This window comes from Scatophagus argus, chromosome 7 (genome assembly GCF_020382885.2).
Source record: "Scatophagus argus isolate fScaArg1 chromosome 7, fScaArg1.pri, whole genome shotgun sequence".
NCBI lineage: Eukaryota > Metazoa > Chordata > Actinopteri > Scatophagidae > Scatophagus > Scatophagus argus.
In genome coordinates, this window is record NC_058499.1 from 1,928,075 (window position 1) to 1,947,461 (window position 19,387).

At 43.2% G+C, this 19,387-nt stretch overlaps 1 protein-coding gene across 2 annotated transcripts in view; it reads right to left on the reverse strand.

Moving 5' to 3' along the window:
* Nucleotides 1-18,635, reverse strand: part of pot1 (protection of telomeres 1 homolog) — a 41,272-nt gene extending 22,637 nt beyond the window's left edge. The window contains exons 1-7 of one of the 2 annotated variants that reach the window (XM_046394044.1): nt 18,519-18,635; nt 9,190-9,323; nt 7,419-7,491; nt 6,558-6,646; nt 2,990-3,097; nt 2,265-2,336; nt 188-314 (exon numbers count right to left, since the gene is read on the reverse strand). In XM_046394044.1, the coding sequence (XP_046250000.1) occupies nt 188-314; nt 2,265-2,336; nt 2,990-3,097; nt 6,558-6,646; nt 7,419-7,491; nt 9,190-9,323; nt 18,519-18,621 (706 nt within the window). In that variant the 5' untranslated portion in view covers nt 18,622-18,635. The remainder of the gene's footprint in view (nt 1-187; nt 315-2,264; nt 2,337-2,989; nt 3,098-6,557; nt 6,647-7,418; nt 7,492-9,189; nt 9,324-18,518) is intronic. The other variant, XM_046394045.1, reaches the window with a different exon arrangement.
* Between the last annotated feature and the right edge of the window lie 752 nt (nt 18,636-19,387).

Sequence of the window (19,387 nt, forward strand, 5' to 3'; positions counted from 1 at the left end):
GCATGTTAGCATATTGATGTTAGCATTTAGTTCAAAGCACAGACTCAGAGAGCAGCTAGCACAGCTGTGGACTCTTAGTCTTTCGATGGTTATGAAGGATTTTCTTTCAGGTTGTTTGAGAGACATGTAAAGACTAATAAATGGATCTGCCTCTTCCCCTCCATCGTTTGGTTGGTTCTAGTCTGACCTGTGCCGCGGCTCTTGAACGGCTGTTTGAAGAAAACCACCACCCCGTACACGTTGGCCACAGATCCAGCCTTCAGGTCGCCCAGCTGGACGTACGTGTATTTTGGAGCTTTGGGCTTCCTGGAAACCTGCAGACAGACAAAGCTGAGTGAGTGAAGAAACAAAACCAACGCGTCCACGCTAACTTGCTATCATATCATATCAAATGTCCTGATTATTAGGCATGGAAAGGATTCTGACAGTAAAAATAAACATTTTCATATTTTTCAGCTCTCTCTTTGGGAATTCAGACAAAAAAAGTTGAATTATGACACAGATTACTATTATAATATTATAAATGTGACTAATGATATTAAAATCACATTTTGTAAAAATGACCTGTAAAAATAAATTGACTGTGCCATGTGGTAAAGTTGTTTTTGGTTTGGCTTGTGGACACATGGAGCTGAAGCGATTCAGTGCAGGGCAGTTTGGGCACACGTCAAGCTTCTAACCCTCATGACTCACTGCAGCGCTTACATTTTATATTTCCAGAACCTAACAAAGACTCCAGTGCTGCAGGTGGTACGTGATGTGAAGACTCACCGTCACCGCCATCATCACAGCGTGTATGAACAGCCATACACGTTCAACACTAACATGCTAAGTGAGCGTGAGCAGCGAGGTCGTCATCACCGCAGGCAAGTGACGGCTGAACTGATGTTTCAAACAAAAATAACGAATAATCGCATTTCCTGAGTGACACATTTTGTAATGTTGGCATTTAACCAAACAAATGTCATCTCCCATAAATGTTAAGAGCCTCAGAAATGTATGAAAAGAGCAGCCCAAATTTTCAAACTTCCTGCATGTCTTTTCTCTGTCGGAGGGGAATTTTCAGAGGAGGATAATAAAGATGTGAAAAATTAGCATATGATCACAAAAGAGAAACCCAGACAGAGGCAGTCTGTCCAACATTTATTTTTACCAGCACTGTTTCTAAAGTGCAGATCAAACTCAAAGTCAGAACCAGCTTTTAAATCCACGAGCTTCTGGGAGTATTTAGCCTCTTTCATTTATTTTTATTCTGTGTATGTGATTCTGTCTGTTGTATCTGCTATTTCACCCTGTTAAAAACATTTAGCGCAGCTTCATCTCACTTTTCCTCTGCTTTATTCACCTGTCATCGACTGATTTCCTGTGGTCAAAGAAGGTCGCATCTGGGTTTGATTATTTTATTGTATCTTAAACCCTGAAGCTTGTCTGTAGTGTTTTGTGTCTCTGCAGCCCAACCGTCACATGAGCTTTAACCACTGAAGTCTGAGGTTAGTTTTGCACTTCTGAACCGCCTCAAACATCTAATGTTATTTGGGATGAACCATAGAGTTTACTCACTCAGAAGCTGCTGGCTAGTTAGCATAGCTTCCTCACTTTAACAAGATGTTGTGTTGTGAGATTTACAGGTCAGGTGTGGCTTATAGTGATCAGATTATATTCAACTTCTGCCCCTAAATCCACTCTGGACCTTCAAGGGAGCCTACAGGAGTTTCTGTGTGTGCACATTTTGAAGGTTTTTATAAAATATTTCTCTGGTGGTGATTGGGTTCGACTTTTTTTAACTCCTAACAATATGCATTGCATAATTACAAGTCATATTACATTACTACAGAAGGTTGTAGTGTTTATACAACAGTCATACAGTCAACTGTTCTTTCACATAAAGAAAAGTGAAGGTTGCCTGCAGCCACAATCCAGACATGAGATCAGAGGAAAACATCTGCTTTGTTTCCCACAGTGGATTTAACAACTCGCTCTAACATGTTGCTCAGCTTCTTCTCATTCTGCTCTGCTTGTCTGCTGATTTCTGAACGTCACAAAAATAAAGCGATCAAGAAGTTACTAAAAGGTCTTGAAGGCACTCGTATCAAACAGAGACAATCCTCACGGCCACCCCTGAGATGCTGAGGTCTGGTGAGACCCTGATCCAGTCGAGGTGACTCCGGGACAGCCAGCAGCTGACATGAAGCGTCCCGACAGATACAAGACCTCCACAACACACAGCAGCAGCCTCTTCAGCGAACGCGGCGTCTGACACTGACCTCGGCGGAGGGCGCGGAGCTTCTCTTAACAGCCAGAGGGGATCTGGGGTCAGGAGGAGGCTGACGGGACACCTGAGGGACGAGGACAGCGAGAAGACATTACAACTGCTGCTGAGGAAGTGAAGAACATCTACAAAATATCATCATGTGTTATTGTTCACCCCTATGTTTGATCTCTTTCATAAATAAACAGTTAAAAAGTTTATCGTCAGGGGCTGAACACACCATTCACTGTGTCCATGGAAACGACAACGAACGCAGCCATAAATGGTTTCCCTACGCAGTGAAGATTTACTTTCACTGCACAACTACAACTAATGTGGCTTCTGTTTCAATACTGTGTGCCTCGAATCCTGTAGACAAACTGGAAATAATGTTCTGAAACTGTACACGTGATATTTGGTTAACAAACGCGTGTTAGACATAAATATGAGTGATGGCTGAGCCCGCAAGTAAAACACAAAGAGGAAGTGAAATTCATGAGCAGGTAAACAGCAGCAGGCGTCCAGCAGTGGTGGTGTTGTTACATCTGAAGCTGATGCAGTCTGCAAACTGAATTTAGTCTCTCTCTCACACACACACACACACACACAAACACTCAGATAATGAATGACACACGTGTTCAGACAGGATGAGCATCAAACGTGTACCTGAGGTCACCTGATCAGGTTTATGCATCAACAACTTTAAAATGAACTGTTTTGTGTATTTCTAAAAGTCCTCACGTAAATGCAGGCGGCGGCTCCTGACAGCAGCAGGTTGCAGGGGTGCAACTTGTCCTTGTGAACTGTGGGAGATTTGCCCACAGTGAAGCCAGAGGCCACCACCACGTCCTGCAGGAAGACACAAGATAAACAACAACAAGCAGAGAAATCAGGGATTAAACATGAGAGAGTGCAGACAGATGAATGCACATCCTTCTTCCCAGAGGGAGGACAGATTGAAGCAGCAGATGTAGCATCCTGGGAGACATTAAGTAAGACGTCACAACAAGCCGCCGACGATAAGCTGGTGTGAAAAGTGTAGATTGTCTTTTGTTTGGCGTGTCAGCTGCCCCCGTGACGGCTTTAAAACCCCACAAAGGGACAGCAGATAGTCTGAATAATCATGTTACAGAGAGACATCGCCTGACAAACTCTGATCTGCAGCCGAGTACAGAGGCTCAGGCTGCGGTGACTTCGCAGCCTTACGACGCTTTGAGTCGCATCAAGACGCCGCTGCAGGGAAACCAAACACACAGAGAGAAGCTGCTGACAGGAGGATTATCCCTGATGTGTTCGCTGTCCCTGTCCAGGTGAAAAACAGATTCACCGCCCTGCAAACAACATCACAGGAGCTGCTGCTGCTGCGTACAGATGTGTCCACACGTGACAGAAACAAGGAGTCAGAGTCACTTTGTGAAGTTCGGGGCTGCTGCAGGAAGTCACACCAGAGCACTGACACATGAAGAACCGAGTTAACAGAGTTCTCTGAAGGAGACGTCAAAGTTACAGTCCTTACCGTTTCTGTCCTGGTTGATTTAGTGGCACTTGTGGTTACTATGGTAACAGTGATTGCTGTTTGAAGAGTAACTAAACCCCAGAGTCTTGGCTCAACTTCCTCCATCCAGAAAATTCATAAAAAGCCTCTTGGTGACGTAGGCTGCCTCCAAACACGTCACCTGCCCCCAGCTCAGCCACTCACAAAATTCAGCTGCAATAGCTGGGATCCAACCTGTAGAGGGCGGTCGCTGTGCATATTTATCGCACAAAATAGACAGATAGATAGATACTTTATTGATCCCAAGGGAAATTCAAATGTAAAATTCAAATACTTTGCTTTAAAACTGGAATGATCGGTAACAGTAACAGTAATATCTATTTACATTGTTTTTCCAGGAGAAAAAATGTGGTTTAGAGGCTTTGTTACTCTATAAAACTACTGGTCCAAGAACTACAAATAGGTACTTTGTCTGAAACAACAGAGGAACTAATCGTGACAAATACATTCTGTTTCCTGTGGCTGCTTCACAATAAAAGCCACCAGTTCCGACAGTTCGAATATGAAGCAGCAGCCAAAGGAAATGCATTAGTGGTGACTTAATACAGCTGATATGAGCAGCACACAGTGAGGCTGATAACACTGGACCACATGCATTCATTATTTCCTGTTAATCCTTTTTGTGAAAGCAACTCGAATCTGTCACAGGAATGGAAGACTCGAACACTGACAACGGAAACTGTTAAATATGGAGGCATTTACTGAATGCAAGCATAACGTCTGCAGCAGGAAACATACAGACCCCAACAAGTCTGTAGCGTCTCGTCTAAACGGCTCCCCCTCCCTGTGTTCACTCTGTACACCCATCGCAGCAACCCCAGACACAGAGACAACTCTAACATGACGCATGAGGGGGAAACCACCACCACAAACAGCAAGAGTCCAAACCAGGAGAATTTAGCGGCCTGACAGGGTGGAGCACAGAGAACAGCCAAGAGCGGAGTGTTGATCTCAGGACAAAGGTGGCGCAGACACACACTCCTGTCTACATCAGTGGAGCTGAGGAGGAGCTGGTGAACAACATCAGACACCAAACATCTGCACCCTGGTGATCCCAGAAACGACTGCAGTCCTGAAGGAAACTTCAGAAGGTAAAATTCCCTGCAAAGTTCTTGTTAACTTTGACAGAAGAGCGACAGAAAGCATCCTGACAGGAAACATCACAACCTGTCGTGGTTCACGGCCCAAGACAAAGAAATGGAATTTGATTCTCTGCATGTTCCATCTCAATCCATTCTTATTTTCATTTTAGTAACTTTCATATACTTTACTTTTTTGTAACTTCTCTATCTATCTGCATTTATTCCCGTCCTTGGGTTTCTGTAACACCCTTATTATGCATCTTTAAAGAATATTTTTGTTTTTTTACGACTTATTGTGAACGTGTCTCAGAATAACACTTTACATAATCTGGATAAACTGGTGGTAAAGATTCTTCCCCTTTATTTGTTCAAAGCTCAGAATGTTCAGTTACTTTAAACCATAGGATTAACACATCTCAGCACACATTTCTTCAAACACAAAATATGTTAATGAATTCATCTCATCCTGCAAATTAATGTCATACTCATCAACACATCACATGTATCACTTTGCTCATTACCTTATTCAAATCACAGATTTTATGATCCAGAAAAATACAATTTCCAGCGACACACCTTCCAAATATCCAGGCCTCGTTTTTAATGAAAATAACATAATGCATCTTCATCTGCATCACATGAATATTCATTATAAAAATGCTTTGTAACTGCTCTTCACTCGCGCCTCTCAGGCTGAAAGCGCACACCCTTATGGGAGTTAAGTTCTCCAAACTCCACGTCTGACAAGGACACTTTCTCCATTCACATTTACGATCTAATCAAATAAATCTGGCACATATAATACGTGCAATAAATCACACATTATTCAAGCAGACTGATGGGTTCAGGCGACAAAGCAGAGCCACTAAACTGTCTGTGCTGGATGAACAGAAACAATAAAAAAATACTATTAACCACAAGACATCCGAGAAGAGAAAAATATTCTCACTGATGTTAAAGGTGAAAAGAATTCTGTGCTGTGCATCATCAACATCTTCTGTCTCCTAATGGGGACGACTCAGATGGAAATAATGCAGCAGAAGTTAGCAGCAGGACTATAACCTAACCAGTATGACCAGTGCATAACCAGTGACTGAGGGCATCAGCAGTGTCATCAGAGGTGACTCCATCATACTGATGGGCTTTTATTACATTAGATCACACCGAATTTAGGTAAACCAACAGGTAAACCCAGAGGAAATGTCAAGTCTGTATCAAATTAAAAGGGATATGATCAGATGTCCTCTCCGCCAAGCATTGCGGGACATCCAAACATAGAAAGAGCTGTCGGGGAAGGTGAGCAGTGTGTGATTTTTACCAGCGAGGTTTGTTAACAATCAGGTGACACAAAGGAGAGAAAAGAAAAGAGAAAATAACTCAAACTGTGAATTAGATTCAGCAGCAACATCAACATCATCACTTCCTCTATTCACATGATTCATGATGTGTGACAAAAATGAAAATCTCCAAAAAGTTGCTTATTTTACTTGGGTTTTCCCAGGACAGTAAGAAACCCTGAGGACACCTCATCAGCAGTGCTTCTAATGTGACATTTGCATTCTGTTTCTATTGCTTTTACCTACAGGGAATACCAGAGAAACACACGCTGCGATACTCCTGCAGCTTCACACGTTTCTGTGTGAACACGTCTTTGATGGCTGAGTGAACGTACCCCTTGATTGACAGAGTGACTGAAGTCCTTCGCCAGTGCTCCCAGCAGGACGACGTTAATGGACGACACATTCGTTTGGGAATCCTCTTCTGCAAAACAGACGCAGAGTAAGTTTTTAAACTGGACAGAAATAAAGGTGGAGGACTGAGTGTTCAGATCAGGATGATGAGGCGTTCAGCAGATTAACTTTGACACGTTCACAGAGAGGCAAGAAAACAATGAGACGGTGGCCTCCATCGGAATCAGCACGAGCCTCCTGCCACCCGAGTGGCTGGACTGGACTCCAGCTTGGAACAACATCCAACAATCAGCTGTGACCAAACCTCTACCAGCATCTGCACGTGGAGATGCATGAAATTAAGAGTAAGTGGAACATCGTTTGATTGTCAGTGTGGTATGAAAACAACAAGGCTGTACTTACTTCAGTCCAAAATTCACCTGAGAAACTTTTCCTCAACTTTAAAACAGTTCGTCTCATATGATGAAACTGAGTCACGCCTCAGTCAGGCAGGCCTCACAGTTACTTTTTGTCAACATATTACAACAACAACTAACCCAAAAAGCAGCACTGTTCATTAACTAAGAGCAGACAGCAGCAATAACAACAACACCAATAAGCCTAACAACTTCATCGATCAATAAAAACTCTAGAGACAAAGCTCTCAAAACTTTAGAGCAAAGTACCGAAGTGGAGAGATGAGTTTTCTTTGTGACCGACAGGCTGCTGAACGGGTTTCCTGTAGCAGAGGTGCCCTTAAAGTACACCAACACTGAAGGCACGCTTACATCGGAACACACAGCAGCCTGGACTCAGTTCAGGTATAAACAGACAGAGACACACAAACACATGCTGAGAGCTACCTTGGATGACAGTCTTCAGGATGAAGTTGTCAGCTGCTAACGACACCAGCGGACCTTTATGAGCCACTTTCCCCTGCAAAAACAGAAAACACTTAACTCGGAGACAAACGGAAAAGCATTTAGCCCTGACAGAAGCTCTGCAGAATTTCGCCGAGCGCCTGTCAACTGATCAAAGCCACATCAGACAACTGAGCAGCGTTGATGAGCGCCTTGGGGAAATGAGCTGCGAGACAGAGGGTGGATTAGTCTGCTCCTTTGGTTTTCACAAATACATTCCTGCAGAGCACTAATCAAGAACAAGGAAATAACCTCATAAAGAGGAACAGAGTGGATGTGAGCAGATGGTGGCTGGTGACAGATAAATGTAAAGGCAATAATGAGAAAAATACACAGATATCTGTGCAGGAAAATACAGAAAAATGCTGCACTCTGAACAAATCTGTGAGGGGCTGCACACCACATCTTTTAGCTCTTTTTTTATGCGAAAATGAGTTCTTGTATGGAAACTTTTTTTGTTTGTTTCCAAATTAACTCCTGCACAAATACTCGTAACAACAAAAACACGGAGCGCCCAACTCCTGTGGCAGGCACAGCTCTGACAGTTTGGTGTTTTCCTTTAAATTAGCTTCGTCTGTCTTCATGGCTTTGCATTTCCCAGCACAGACTCGCGGCACACAGACCGGAGGTTGGTTCAAATGAAACAGTTCGATCAAGCTGTCTGTATTTTGTTGAAAATTGGGTTGTACGTATTGTGCTGAGGAACGGTCGGTACCTCAGAACTGGTTCAGGGGCAGAGAAATGCACAGTTTGGGTTCAGAAGTGCACAAACAGCCTCAGTTCCTGGTCTGGTAAGTCACGGCTGGACGGTAATGAAAAAAATATGATCACAACCATTTTGCCCATACTGATCAATATCACTGTTTATCATAACTTACAATTTCCTGTCAGTCTGAATAATGACTGAAGCCTGAAGGAACCAAAGGATTCATTAGTCAAAGTCAGCATATTTTGCAGACTGCTTCCATATAACTGATGTCATGTTTGTTTTTATGTCCACAACTTGCTAAGCTGTGGCACAATAAGCTCTTTGTGTGTGTATAAAACAAACCAGGTGTGGATTAAAACGTGCAGCTACCAACCAAGTTACCAACCAAAGATTTCTGAAAGTTTGTGCTCTGCTTGTTCACCAGGTGTCACATTAACTTCTGTCCATTGTGGTGCAGAATGAGCAGTAGGGAGAGACTGGCTGTTGTCACATTAATTTCTGCTGTTTGACAGGCTCTTAGATCCATCCAAGTCAACAAAAAATGTCCAGTTTTTTAGTGGTAGACATAAAATTTTATCAGCTACCCCATTCAAGGTTGTTTTATCACCCCACCTCTATAATAAGTTACACATACACACATGCATAGACAAGAACCTTAAAATGTAGTGAAGACTAACTGGCATTCAGTGTATGGACTGTAAAACAGCAGTGACGGGAGCTCTCTTCTGTTCTGAGCTGATTTCCAGACATGTGCACAGCAGCAATCAAGACTACTTCTACTAAAAGCATGCAGAAGCTTCTGTGCATCTCTGGCAGGAAAAAAGGATCTGTCCTTGGTAAGATTCAGGACACTGTTCAGTTACGTTCCTTATACTGCATGGGTGTGAAGACAATGGGTGTAGTAAAGGAGAACGTATTTTAAGTTTTTAAGTATAGAGTTTCTGTCTCCCAAACAAATGTCAGAATTATTGCTGTATTATCATTACAGGCCTGCTGTAAACAAACCTTGACTGTTTTGTCGGAGTAGTCGGCGCCGGTGCTGATGAGCGAGATGGGAATCCTGGTCAGGTGCGTCGGTACATGGGCACCTGGCCCCGCCCCCTCCGACAGCACATGGACAGGCATGACATGAAGGTGACCTAAGGGATGTGAATCAAAAGAAAAGATTCATTTCTGTACCAACAAACAGGTTGCCTTAAAGCTCAGTGTTTGGTTTAATGCGACTGATTTGACGCTTGTCTATAATGAAGCCTTTAGTGAAACATCTGAAAACGTTTGTGTTTATCTGCTTTGGACAGAAGTGAATGTCAGCAGTTTCAGGCTTCATTCTGAGCGAAAAGAGCACAGACGCACAGCTGCTGACAGACACTGACCGGCCTGTGAGCTGTGGTTTTAAGGTCCGCTCTGACTGTCCTCCACTACAGACGACTCATTACCAGGATAAAACCTCTGACAGGAAGCACCAGATCCATGTCGACAGCACGGCGGGAGGGTTAAAGTCTGTGAGGCGTTTCAGAGAGAAACCCAGAAAAGTGTCGGCCGTGTTCCCAGCAGGTAGCACGTTGCTTCCTGTCAGAGCTCGTTAGTTTGATTTCCCGCAGATTCGACTGGCGAGGCCCTCTGTGGCACCTCGTCGACCGAGGATGGCAGAGCGGGAACAGCCTGCGAGGCAGACGAGCTGTTCACTCGGCCGTAAAGTCAGTCGGCTCAGTCAGGCGCAAAATCCAGCCAGGGAAAAATAAAATCAAATAAACCTCTCCGATTTGGACCCGAGGGGAGGAGCCGGAGGCCTGAATTAGAGCACGATGAGTGACTCACTGAGGAGTTCGGTCTGTGCAAAGGTACCACCGACGAGTCCGTCTGCCCTCGAAGCATCTCAGACCTGCAGGTTCATAGACTCACTTACACCTGCAGCTTCCTCAGCCAGGATGTAAGAAAGACTGTCTTTGTCACTCATAATATCAGGCGAAAACTGCATTGTTTGTAGTGGTAGAAGCTGCACATAAACGGTTTGTTTGTGGGCGGCTGTAATCCCGATTGGCTCGTCCGGACTACCAAAGCAGAATCTGGTCTGGGACCAGATTGGACAGGAATCAGTGTTAAGCCCAGAATATCTGGAAATCTGAGGGTTTTACCGATCCAGTCTTAAACCGCCCCATTAGCTGGCAGTCTTATCTGTTGACTTTTATTAATGAAGAAAGACAAATTACTGAATCTTTCAGAGAATCATTTGCATCAGGGCTGAGGGACTCCTGGTATTTAGAGATCTATGGCATGATGTAATATACACCTGTGCTGTCATTTAATCATTCATTCTAATCCATTTTCTGTGTAGCATTTCTGTCCATCCTGGGAGAGGGATTATCCTCAAATCAAGGGTCTAAGATCAGAGGGTGTCATACACTGTACACCAAGCCTCTTTGTGATTTGGATTTTATTTAGTGATACCCAGCCCCCATGTGGAACCAGCTGCTCCTCCACCTTTCCATCTCCCTTGGTAACTCCATGGCCAGATCGCATCCTGACACTACCCCACCTGTATGATAAAAACCTGACACCTGGTCCTGCTGGACCTGCAGCCTCCTGCAGCTGGTCTGTTTGTCAGTCTCATATAAATGAATACTACAGAGTCTCTCCCACAGAGCAGCAACATGTCAGAGGCTACCAGGCAGCCGTAAACAGTCGGCCGATCCCCGCGGTGGGACGGCAGCTGATCCCTGCCAAACGACTGTCGGGCCACCCCAAGCAGACGTCTGCTTTCCTGCACCTCGGAGCATCACCCAAACCCACCGCTCGGCTGCTCCAGGACACTCATTAACGCAGAGGGTAAGTCAAGTTCATCCCATCAACATCGTTCACGAGGAGCAGAGAGACTGGGACGGACAGAAGGTAGATGTAACTGCTGAACCCAGTGCAGCAGACCTGACAACACTGTGCTGACCTGCTGCCCTCAAAACACACTGAGACCTGACCTTGTTTTCTGCGATATACACTGCAGTTGTTGAAAAACAAAATAAAATAGGTAACCTGATGCATGCAGTGCGTTGTTCATGTACAGACAGTCAATAATAATTGTGGGTACTTTAAAATTATGTCTGCATCTAACCAAACACGTCCCCCCTTCCATTTCTACCGTAGTTAGTTCAGCCATATTTGAGTTAATCTGCCTTCCTGATGCCGATGTTAGAGAGTAAAACATTAAGCACAAATTTTAACCAAATCTCCACGAAAATTGTGCAAAAAAAAAATCCAACAACAAACCTGACATAAAAATCCTGTCAGGTACGATTAATTCACTGCAGAATAACAGGGTGCAGCAGGGCTGATGTTATTAAAAGAGCAGCCGTGAAAGGGTGGAACGAAGAACGTGACAGAAATATATATAATATATAAATGTTTATGTCAGATGTGTCACAGGCGACACATTCAGAGGATAACCAAAGTTAATGTACCCGTACAGTTATAAACACAACCAGCACAACATCACAGTGAACGACTCCCTCCCAACATCCGCCGAGAAACTAACTCACTTAACTCCCATATTTAATTGCCACTTTGCAATCTCCAATTTTCCAAAGTACACTCATTAATTATGGACCGAGGTGAACTCCCAACACACAAACACACACACACACACACTCACACTCACGCACACACAGAGCTCTGTGCTGGCTACAACCTCAAGGTTCATTTTCTACAACATAAAACCTGCAGCTGCCACAGGCGTACGCTCCAGCAGTTTCACCTATTGAATAAATAAAAAATAAAATCGCACAGCTCAGCAGGTGATTTCAGGGGTTTTTTATCAGGTCAGGAGCAGCTTGCGAGTGCAGAACGGAGGGAGTGTGTCGAGGGACTGCAGGCCTGCGCTGCTCAAAGAGCCGCATTTATTGAAAGCATTTAAAACCACACTTTGGCACTGAGTCACAGGTTCTCTGTGGACAAGAGCAGAGAAAAGACAGACGGACAGACAGGCCCTGGACACAGACACTCCTGTATAAACTGTCTCACATACACATTACACTACCTCTGGGTGGGGGGGGAGTCACTTGGTTTCTGCTTCACCCTGCACTTCCTCACAAGACCATTGAGTACAAACATGTAGCCTGGATCCAGACCTCTGAATCTCAGACTGCAGCTCAGACCTGCTCTAATCAATAGTTTTATATTATTAATGGATGAAATGGCTATGCACAGTGTGAGAAATGTCACACTGACAAAACCCACTGAGTGTGATTAGCTAAATAGTCATTTAATCGTTGCTGCCCTCACTAGTCAACCTCAGAAATACTAGTCTGTTATTAAGCTGATATTCACTGTTGTATTAATGTCCACGTAGGAACAGCTTCTAGAGCTACAGGGAGGAACTTCCGCTAAGGGGACGGGTGTTGGACGGACGAGCACAAGCGGTGTTTTGATGCTGTGCTGATCAAATGCTTGGCTGTGTGGAGATTTATGGACGACGGTTATGGATTCTAGCATGTAACACCACGAAGAACATTAACAGAGAGCAGTTCCATTCCATTAGAGACAGGAAGCACAAGTCAGACTGTTGTTTTGTCAGACGCTGCTAAGTGCAGCTCCATTTTAAAATCTCTAGTTTCTTCACAGTAAAATGTATATTTGAAGCACTGTAGTCTGCCAGAACCTCACTGGTTTGGATGATGCTGAGCCTCAGGCGACTGATGCTGCATCATGTGATGAAGCTCTCCATCAGTCACCACAGATACTGAATGAGACTGGACAGACATGGACATAAACTACAACTTGGCTGACAAAGGCGGCAGAGAGTGTTTTTATCTGTGCATTTAAGCAAATTATTTCTTATCTCCTAAGCCCAGGTTGGAAACACAGATCTAAAAGGCTTATTTTTATACAGACTGCAGCAGGAATCAGAGAAATCGTCCCAGAGGGCAGAGCGAGATGAATTCACCAAATGCAGCTGATAAGAAGCTGACGCAGGTTCAGTAACACAAAGAACAGCACACTGCACACAGAGACGCAGGAAAACATCCAGCTGCTCTTTGGAGCCACAGAAACACTCTGATTACCGACTATATTCATTATGAATTGATAAGCTCATCCATGAAACATCAGGAAACTGTGAAAAATGCTCACACTCAGAAAATCAAAGGGCACATTTGAGCGTCTGAAATGTTTTTGCACTTTTGATTGAAAAATGAGCTTAATCATTAATTAATCGATTACCAACAGAGTGGCAGAGCAAGAAAAGATGTCATGATGTTCTCAAACATCCAGCGGAGCTTCAGGAGACTCACAACAAAATGCTGACTTCTGGTTTGCTTTTGCTTCTTACTGAGAATCTCCTCTGATGTGTTTGTCCCACTTAGCAGACACATCAGCAACATTTAGCAGCAGATCTGATGACGAAGGTCTGAGTAGGTGCCACAAGTCCACAGTCAAATCAGCACGTCTGAGGGTGCAAACCTGACCAACCCAACCAACAAAAGCAACAGGTATTAGCCAATCAGAGGCAGAGTACAGTGGCATCCTGCAAAAAGAAAATTGGTATCAACTTGAATAACTTTGTGCATCACAAACTGTAGTAACAAGAGTGTCCAAGCTGTGTTCAGCACCATCGTGTCCTCTGGAAACATTTCCTGCTAATGCTTTCTGCATTTGCAACTTGTCTCTATAATAACTATGTATGTATGTATGTATGTATGTGTGTGTGTGTGTGTGTGTGTATGTGTGTGTGTGTGTGTCTGTCTGTCTGTCTGTCTGCATTCCCAGCTTAAACCTTAAAAACATGAGCCAACATGCTGTTGTGTGTCTGACAGCTTAGTGTATGTTATGTCATCTCTGTTGCTTCCATTTTGTCCCATTTTGAAAAGCTGACTTTTGAAACGTTCTCCTCAGGTTAAAATAAAGTCCAGTAAAATATACGACCCAAATAATGATGTGCATTTCTGTGCATTGTAGAAACAGATTTGACAAAACTGATGCCGGCTGAAGGTCTCACAGTGACTAGTTTTTATCGGTTTATTGGAGATGGTTAGAGGTTTTAATGAGCTCCTTTGTAGGTATCACCTCACTGAAAAAAAAAAAAAAAAAAAAATCAGCTAAAATTAAATCTGACTTTTGGCTGAGAACCTCTCGGGGCCGAAGCTGTCACATGAGATGACAGACTCAGCAGGTCAGTAATTACACTTTCAGAGGAGAACAATTTAATTAATTTCACGGTGGTTTCTGTAGAAAAACGTAACCTTACAGCAGTGTAAGACACCAGGAAAGTCTTGCTGTGGTATCTCATCATGGTGAGAAGGTGAAGAATGGCTGATACACACACAGACAGCAGACTCACATCAGCAGTGAATGTGATGTGAGATGATCTCTGAGCAGAGGAAGTTCAGAGAGGCCGTGTAGGCTGCTGCAGCTCGCATGGACGATCACCTGTAGGTGAAAATCTTCAGACTGATCGGGCGACAGGAACACAGCTGGACAGCTGACAGTCTCGTTGTTAAACATCCTGTCAGATTATATTTACTGTTTGTTGCTGAATCTGTTAGCATAACATTAGATTTCTGGCTCACAGTTGAGCAGACTATGAAGATCTCCTGCTAGCAGGTCGTATCTAAGGTTCATCCTATTCACAGGTATTGAACAATGTTTCCATTGTGCAGGAATCTTATGAGATGGGAATGACTGTTTCACATGTTAGTCAGACACTCTGAAAGCAAGAGTCCATTCAGTCCTGACACCTTGTCAGGTATTATCCCTCAACTTAATGTACATTACAACAGCGCTGATTCCATCAGTGAAAAAGTCGTGTCATTTTGATTGTTCACCACAACAACAAAGCCAGATGGCCTTCGTTGCTATGACAACACACACACACACACACAAAAGGCAGACCCAGCTGCTTTAACAGATTTGTGTATTTAACTAATACATGTCACCCAAACAGGATGACCTAAACAGGAAAACTCATCCAATGCTGAGCGTCACATAATCCAACAGAACAATCCGTGTTATAGTCGTGTTATAGTTAATGACTACATTCTCTGTTACAAGTGAAAGAAAAAATTTGCTGTAGAAACCATCAAGACATGTGGCATTTAGCTATTGCAGCCAAAATTTATTGCTGCATCATTAAAAAAATATTCATTTAGTCCCTGATAGTCGTCTTCTCTGAAAAAAAAACACAAAACAAGTGGAAACTGACGTCCTTTCAGTGTCAGGAATCAAGTGAGTCAGCAGAGGAGATCAATTAATCCATCCTGTCAAAGCTCAGCCAATCAAGACGAAGGAAAACAAACATGTCAGACAGAGAGAGACGGACGTGTGGAGACGCTGCCTCGTGGGCCAATATGTCCCTCCTTGTCTGACAGACAGACATTGCATGTCAGAGTCCCCCACTGTCCTCTCTGTTCCAGTTTTAGGCGTGACACAAAACATATTTTATCCACATGTGCACAATTTGTGCACTTTTGCTCATGTCATTATCCACCTGCTGTTCATTTGCACTGTTTACCTCACCCACTTGCACTATACTCCACCCTGCACTACCTCACTTTTAGACTACCTCCAGAAACATATTTATTTTACTTATCTTATTTTATTTTGTGTTACCTTATTCTATTTTATTTTATTCTTCTATTATATGTTACTTGTTACGTTCTATGTATGCACCAATCACCAAGACAAATTCCTAGTAATGTGAAACCTCTTCACTTACAATGGCAATAAAGTCTTTCTGATTCTGATTCGGATTCTGATTTTTGTCTTTTTCTCTTTTTGTGGAGATAAAGGAGAGACAGAGTTTCCCCTGTAACTGACTCAAAAAGCAGATGGAAACAGTCCAGGTGGTGGTTTGGTCCAGGAAATGGTGACTGTTTAACAAAGAGGACAGCAACTCCCAAGATCCCACACTACTTATGTCTTTTGTTTTGTTTGGAGAGATGCCTGGAGACCTCTACCAGCAGTGATTACATATTGCACTTTTAATTATCATTAGTATTCTGCTGCTGAGTGAATTTACCACCAACAGATGTCTCACAGCTAGCAAACCTATCAACAAATTGTCAAGATTTCAGTCACATTTAAAATCACGCAGAACACTAAACTAAAATTGATTAACCCTTCAACCTTCAGTGTTACTTACACTTAGCCATCAACATGTAGCTACATCTCAGTCGGTGTTATGCAGAACTGACAGAGAAAAGGTTTATCTTAGCCTGCTGCTGGACAAATCCAGTCTGCTCCTTAAGCCTGTTCAGCAGAAAACCAGCCAGAGTCCTGCAGTCTCTTTTTCACTCCAACCAGCAATGTCTCAGGTGAAAAGGGTGAAATGAGGGGCAGGTGACTCCTGTCATGCAGCAGCCTATGAGTAGCAATAACAGGCTGTCACAGCCAGATAAAAGTCCAGTGTCCTCACCCCCCATCCAGCAGGGGGCTGCCGGGGTCACGCACGGTTCGATCTATCCCACAGCGAGCGGCCATCGTTTCAAAAGCAGGAGGGAGCGCTTGACTTTTAACTCTCACAGACGGGTGGTTTCATCCAAACAGCATTTTGTTCCCTTCAAAAGAGACCAAACTGCACCCAGAGTACATGAAGTTTAAAATACTCCTGCTTGGTGTCTCAGTATCAGTATGTTGTACTGTTACGGCCCTTCCACACTGGACAAAACCCCACTCACATCTGGCTTTTGTTGTCACTGGGTACAAAGAGCATTCATTTAATGTCTTCTGGATACAGTCTGGCATGTTAGGATGTTTGTGCTGATTTAGCAAGACGACACCGCAATTACAGTGAATGAATAAATAAATAAAGATCTAATCACTGCAGTGCATCAGCTTGGAACGACTGCGAGTTAAGCTGCCGGAGGAGACAGCATGGACTGCCGCTCTGCAGAGCAGCAGACTGTGTGTGAAGCCTACAGCCACAGGAGAGAGCCAGCAGGGCTGCGAAGCCTTTCTGTCGTCTCTCTCTCTTTTTCTGTGATCACACATTTTAAACTTAGAAACAGCAAATCACACAGCACAGCTTCTGTCACCAATGCATGTTTCTGTTGATTCTGTCTGACACAGCTGCAATATTTACTCTCTTAATCAGTCAGAGGATCAAAACAAAATTACATACCACCTATATTGATAATCAGCTCATCATTTCAGTCATTTTTTCAGCCAAAATGCCAAACATTTGCTGGTTCCAGATTACTAGATAAGGATCGGCTGATTTTCTGACAGACCTGTGCATAAGAGTCTTGAGTGAGTGAGTGAACATCTGCGGTAACAAACAGTAACATAACACTCACAGTCATCAAATAATAAACAAGAGTTTACCATCATCAAGTTCTTTTCATCATTCAAACACCTTTACAACAACAGTTTAGCGTTTATAAATGGCCGTCTGGGTTTTCGAACATCGCCGGATAATGATGTACATCCGGTAAACAGCACTGCTGGTCCACCTGTCACCGCTCGTACCATCCAGTCCAAATGGAAATCATGAACAACTAACACGATCACATGATCACATGAAAACACGCCAATATATGTTTTTTGTGTCATCAGTTTACATTGGCCAACAAAGTTAGGCTACAGTAAGTTAACTGTTAGCTAGTTAGCCTGCTAGCCAGTTTTAGCAAAGAGCAGCTAGTCTCCTGTTTAACGTTAGCATGAACAGAATAATCACACGGTAACACTCAGGACAAGTGTGCTCTTACTTATTTAATACTGTGTCTAAGTAAGTTAATGAACAACGAAAACTGTAAGAGCGCCAGCAGGCAAGATATCTCTTGTTCTGTCGTTTAACTAAACGTCAACTAATCTCCACTCTAAAATCCTTCGGTTTAAAGTTCTATTGATTCTCTGCAACCATACGCAGGAAATAAAGCATAACTTGCAAGTTTTTGTAAAATACTACATGCCATTGATAAATTCGGTAAAGACAAAATAAATAATGCCGGACGTTATTAGAGTAATATTTTCATTTTTGACTCAAACCGTAAGCGGGGAAATTTGTGTGATTTGGGAGACAAGAACAACATCCTCATGTAGTGGGTGTAAGCCGAACTTTTTAGGACAAAGTATGGATTTTTAAAATGTCCCAAACCTTTTCCTACGTCGTGTATGGTTGTGGAATTAAGAAATGCAAACCAAAACATAAGTATTTTTAGATTGGGTCTCGCTGCACATTCTCCTCTCAAAAGACAACGAGGGTTTGAGTAAACTGTCAAACTGTCAACAAACAAGCTCCTACAAACGAATAACTCGTAAGAGTATTTAGAGTATACTAAGCGTCATCGTGGTGAAATAACTTCAGCATTCGTAATGTGGTGAGAATTACATCATAAGAGAGGAAAACTTACAGCTGCAGGATTTCGGTTTGATTTCCCTCGCTTGCTTTCGAATGGACAGCTTTCGACAACGCGCATGCGTGCAGGGAATCCCAGCACAACTAACTTCTGCCATTTGTACTAACGAGAAAAAATGATTGTAAAGTAAAGGGAAACACAAAAACAAGAATACAAAACAAGGCAATGCATATGAAAATGTAAGCAGAGAAAAGAACATGAATAGCTAAAATGAAAAATATAAACAAATGAATTACAATAAGTAAGACATTTAAAAAGCTAAAAGTTCAGACATATAAACGTTTCCATTCCATCTCAGCAGTGAGCGCACATCTTGTTCTTCTGAAAATGTTGTCCTATCCAGTTAACAGCAAATAATAAACAGCAATAACACCCAAGATGGCGCTGTCCCGGATGGCAGCCTGCAGCCGCAGCTCTCGTTGTGTTTTTTAAACTTTATATAAACTGTAATTTCCCAACCTGGGATTGATAAAGTATATCTATCTATCTATCTATCTATCTATAACAGCAACGACGGAGAGCCTCCTTGTTGCGTGGCTCCATTACCTCACAAATGTGGTGGCATTAAACTAAATTTCGGGCTTAAGTTCGTGATGGACCACACAGATACCGCATTATGACTTACAAGACTTTAATATAATTAGAATATTTTTCCATCATTGCACTGAAGGCAGTCTTTGCACAGACTGCACTCTGTGACAGCAGGTTTCTGTGTTGGCAGCCTGACTTGAGCTGGAGTCCGTTAAGGATACTCACATCGAGCAGGTTGATCTGCCAGCATCCAGGCTCCGACCGCAGCCGCTGGAAGTGACAGCAGATGACTGAGAGCTTCGTGTTCTGTTTCTCCGCCTCCCTGTGATTGG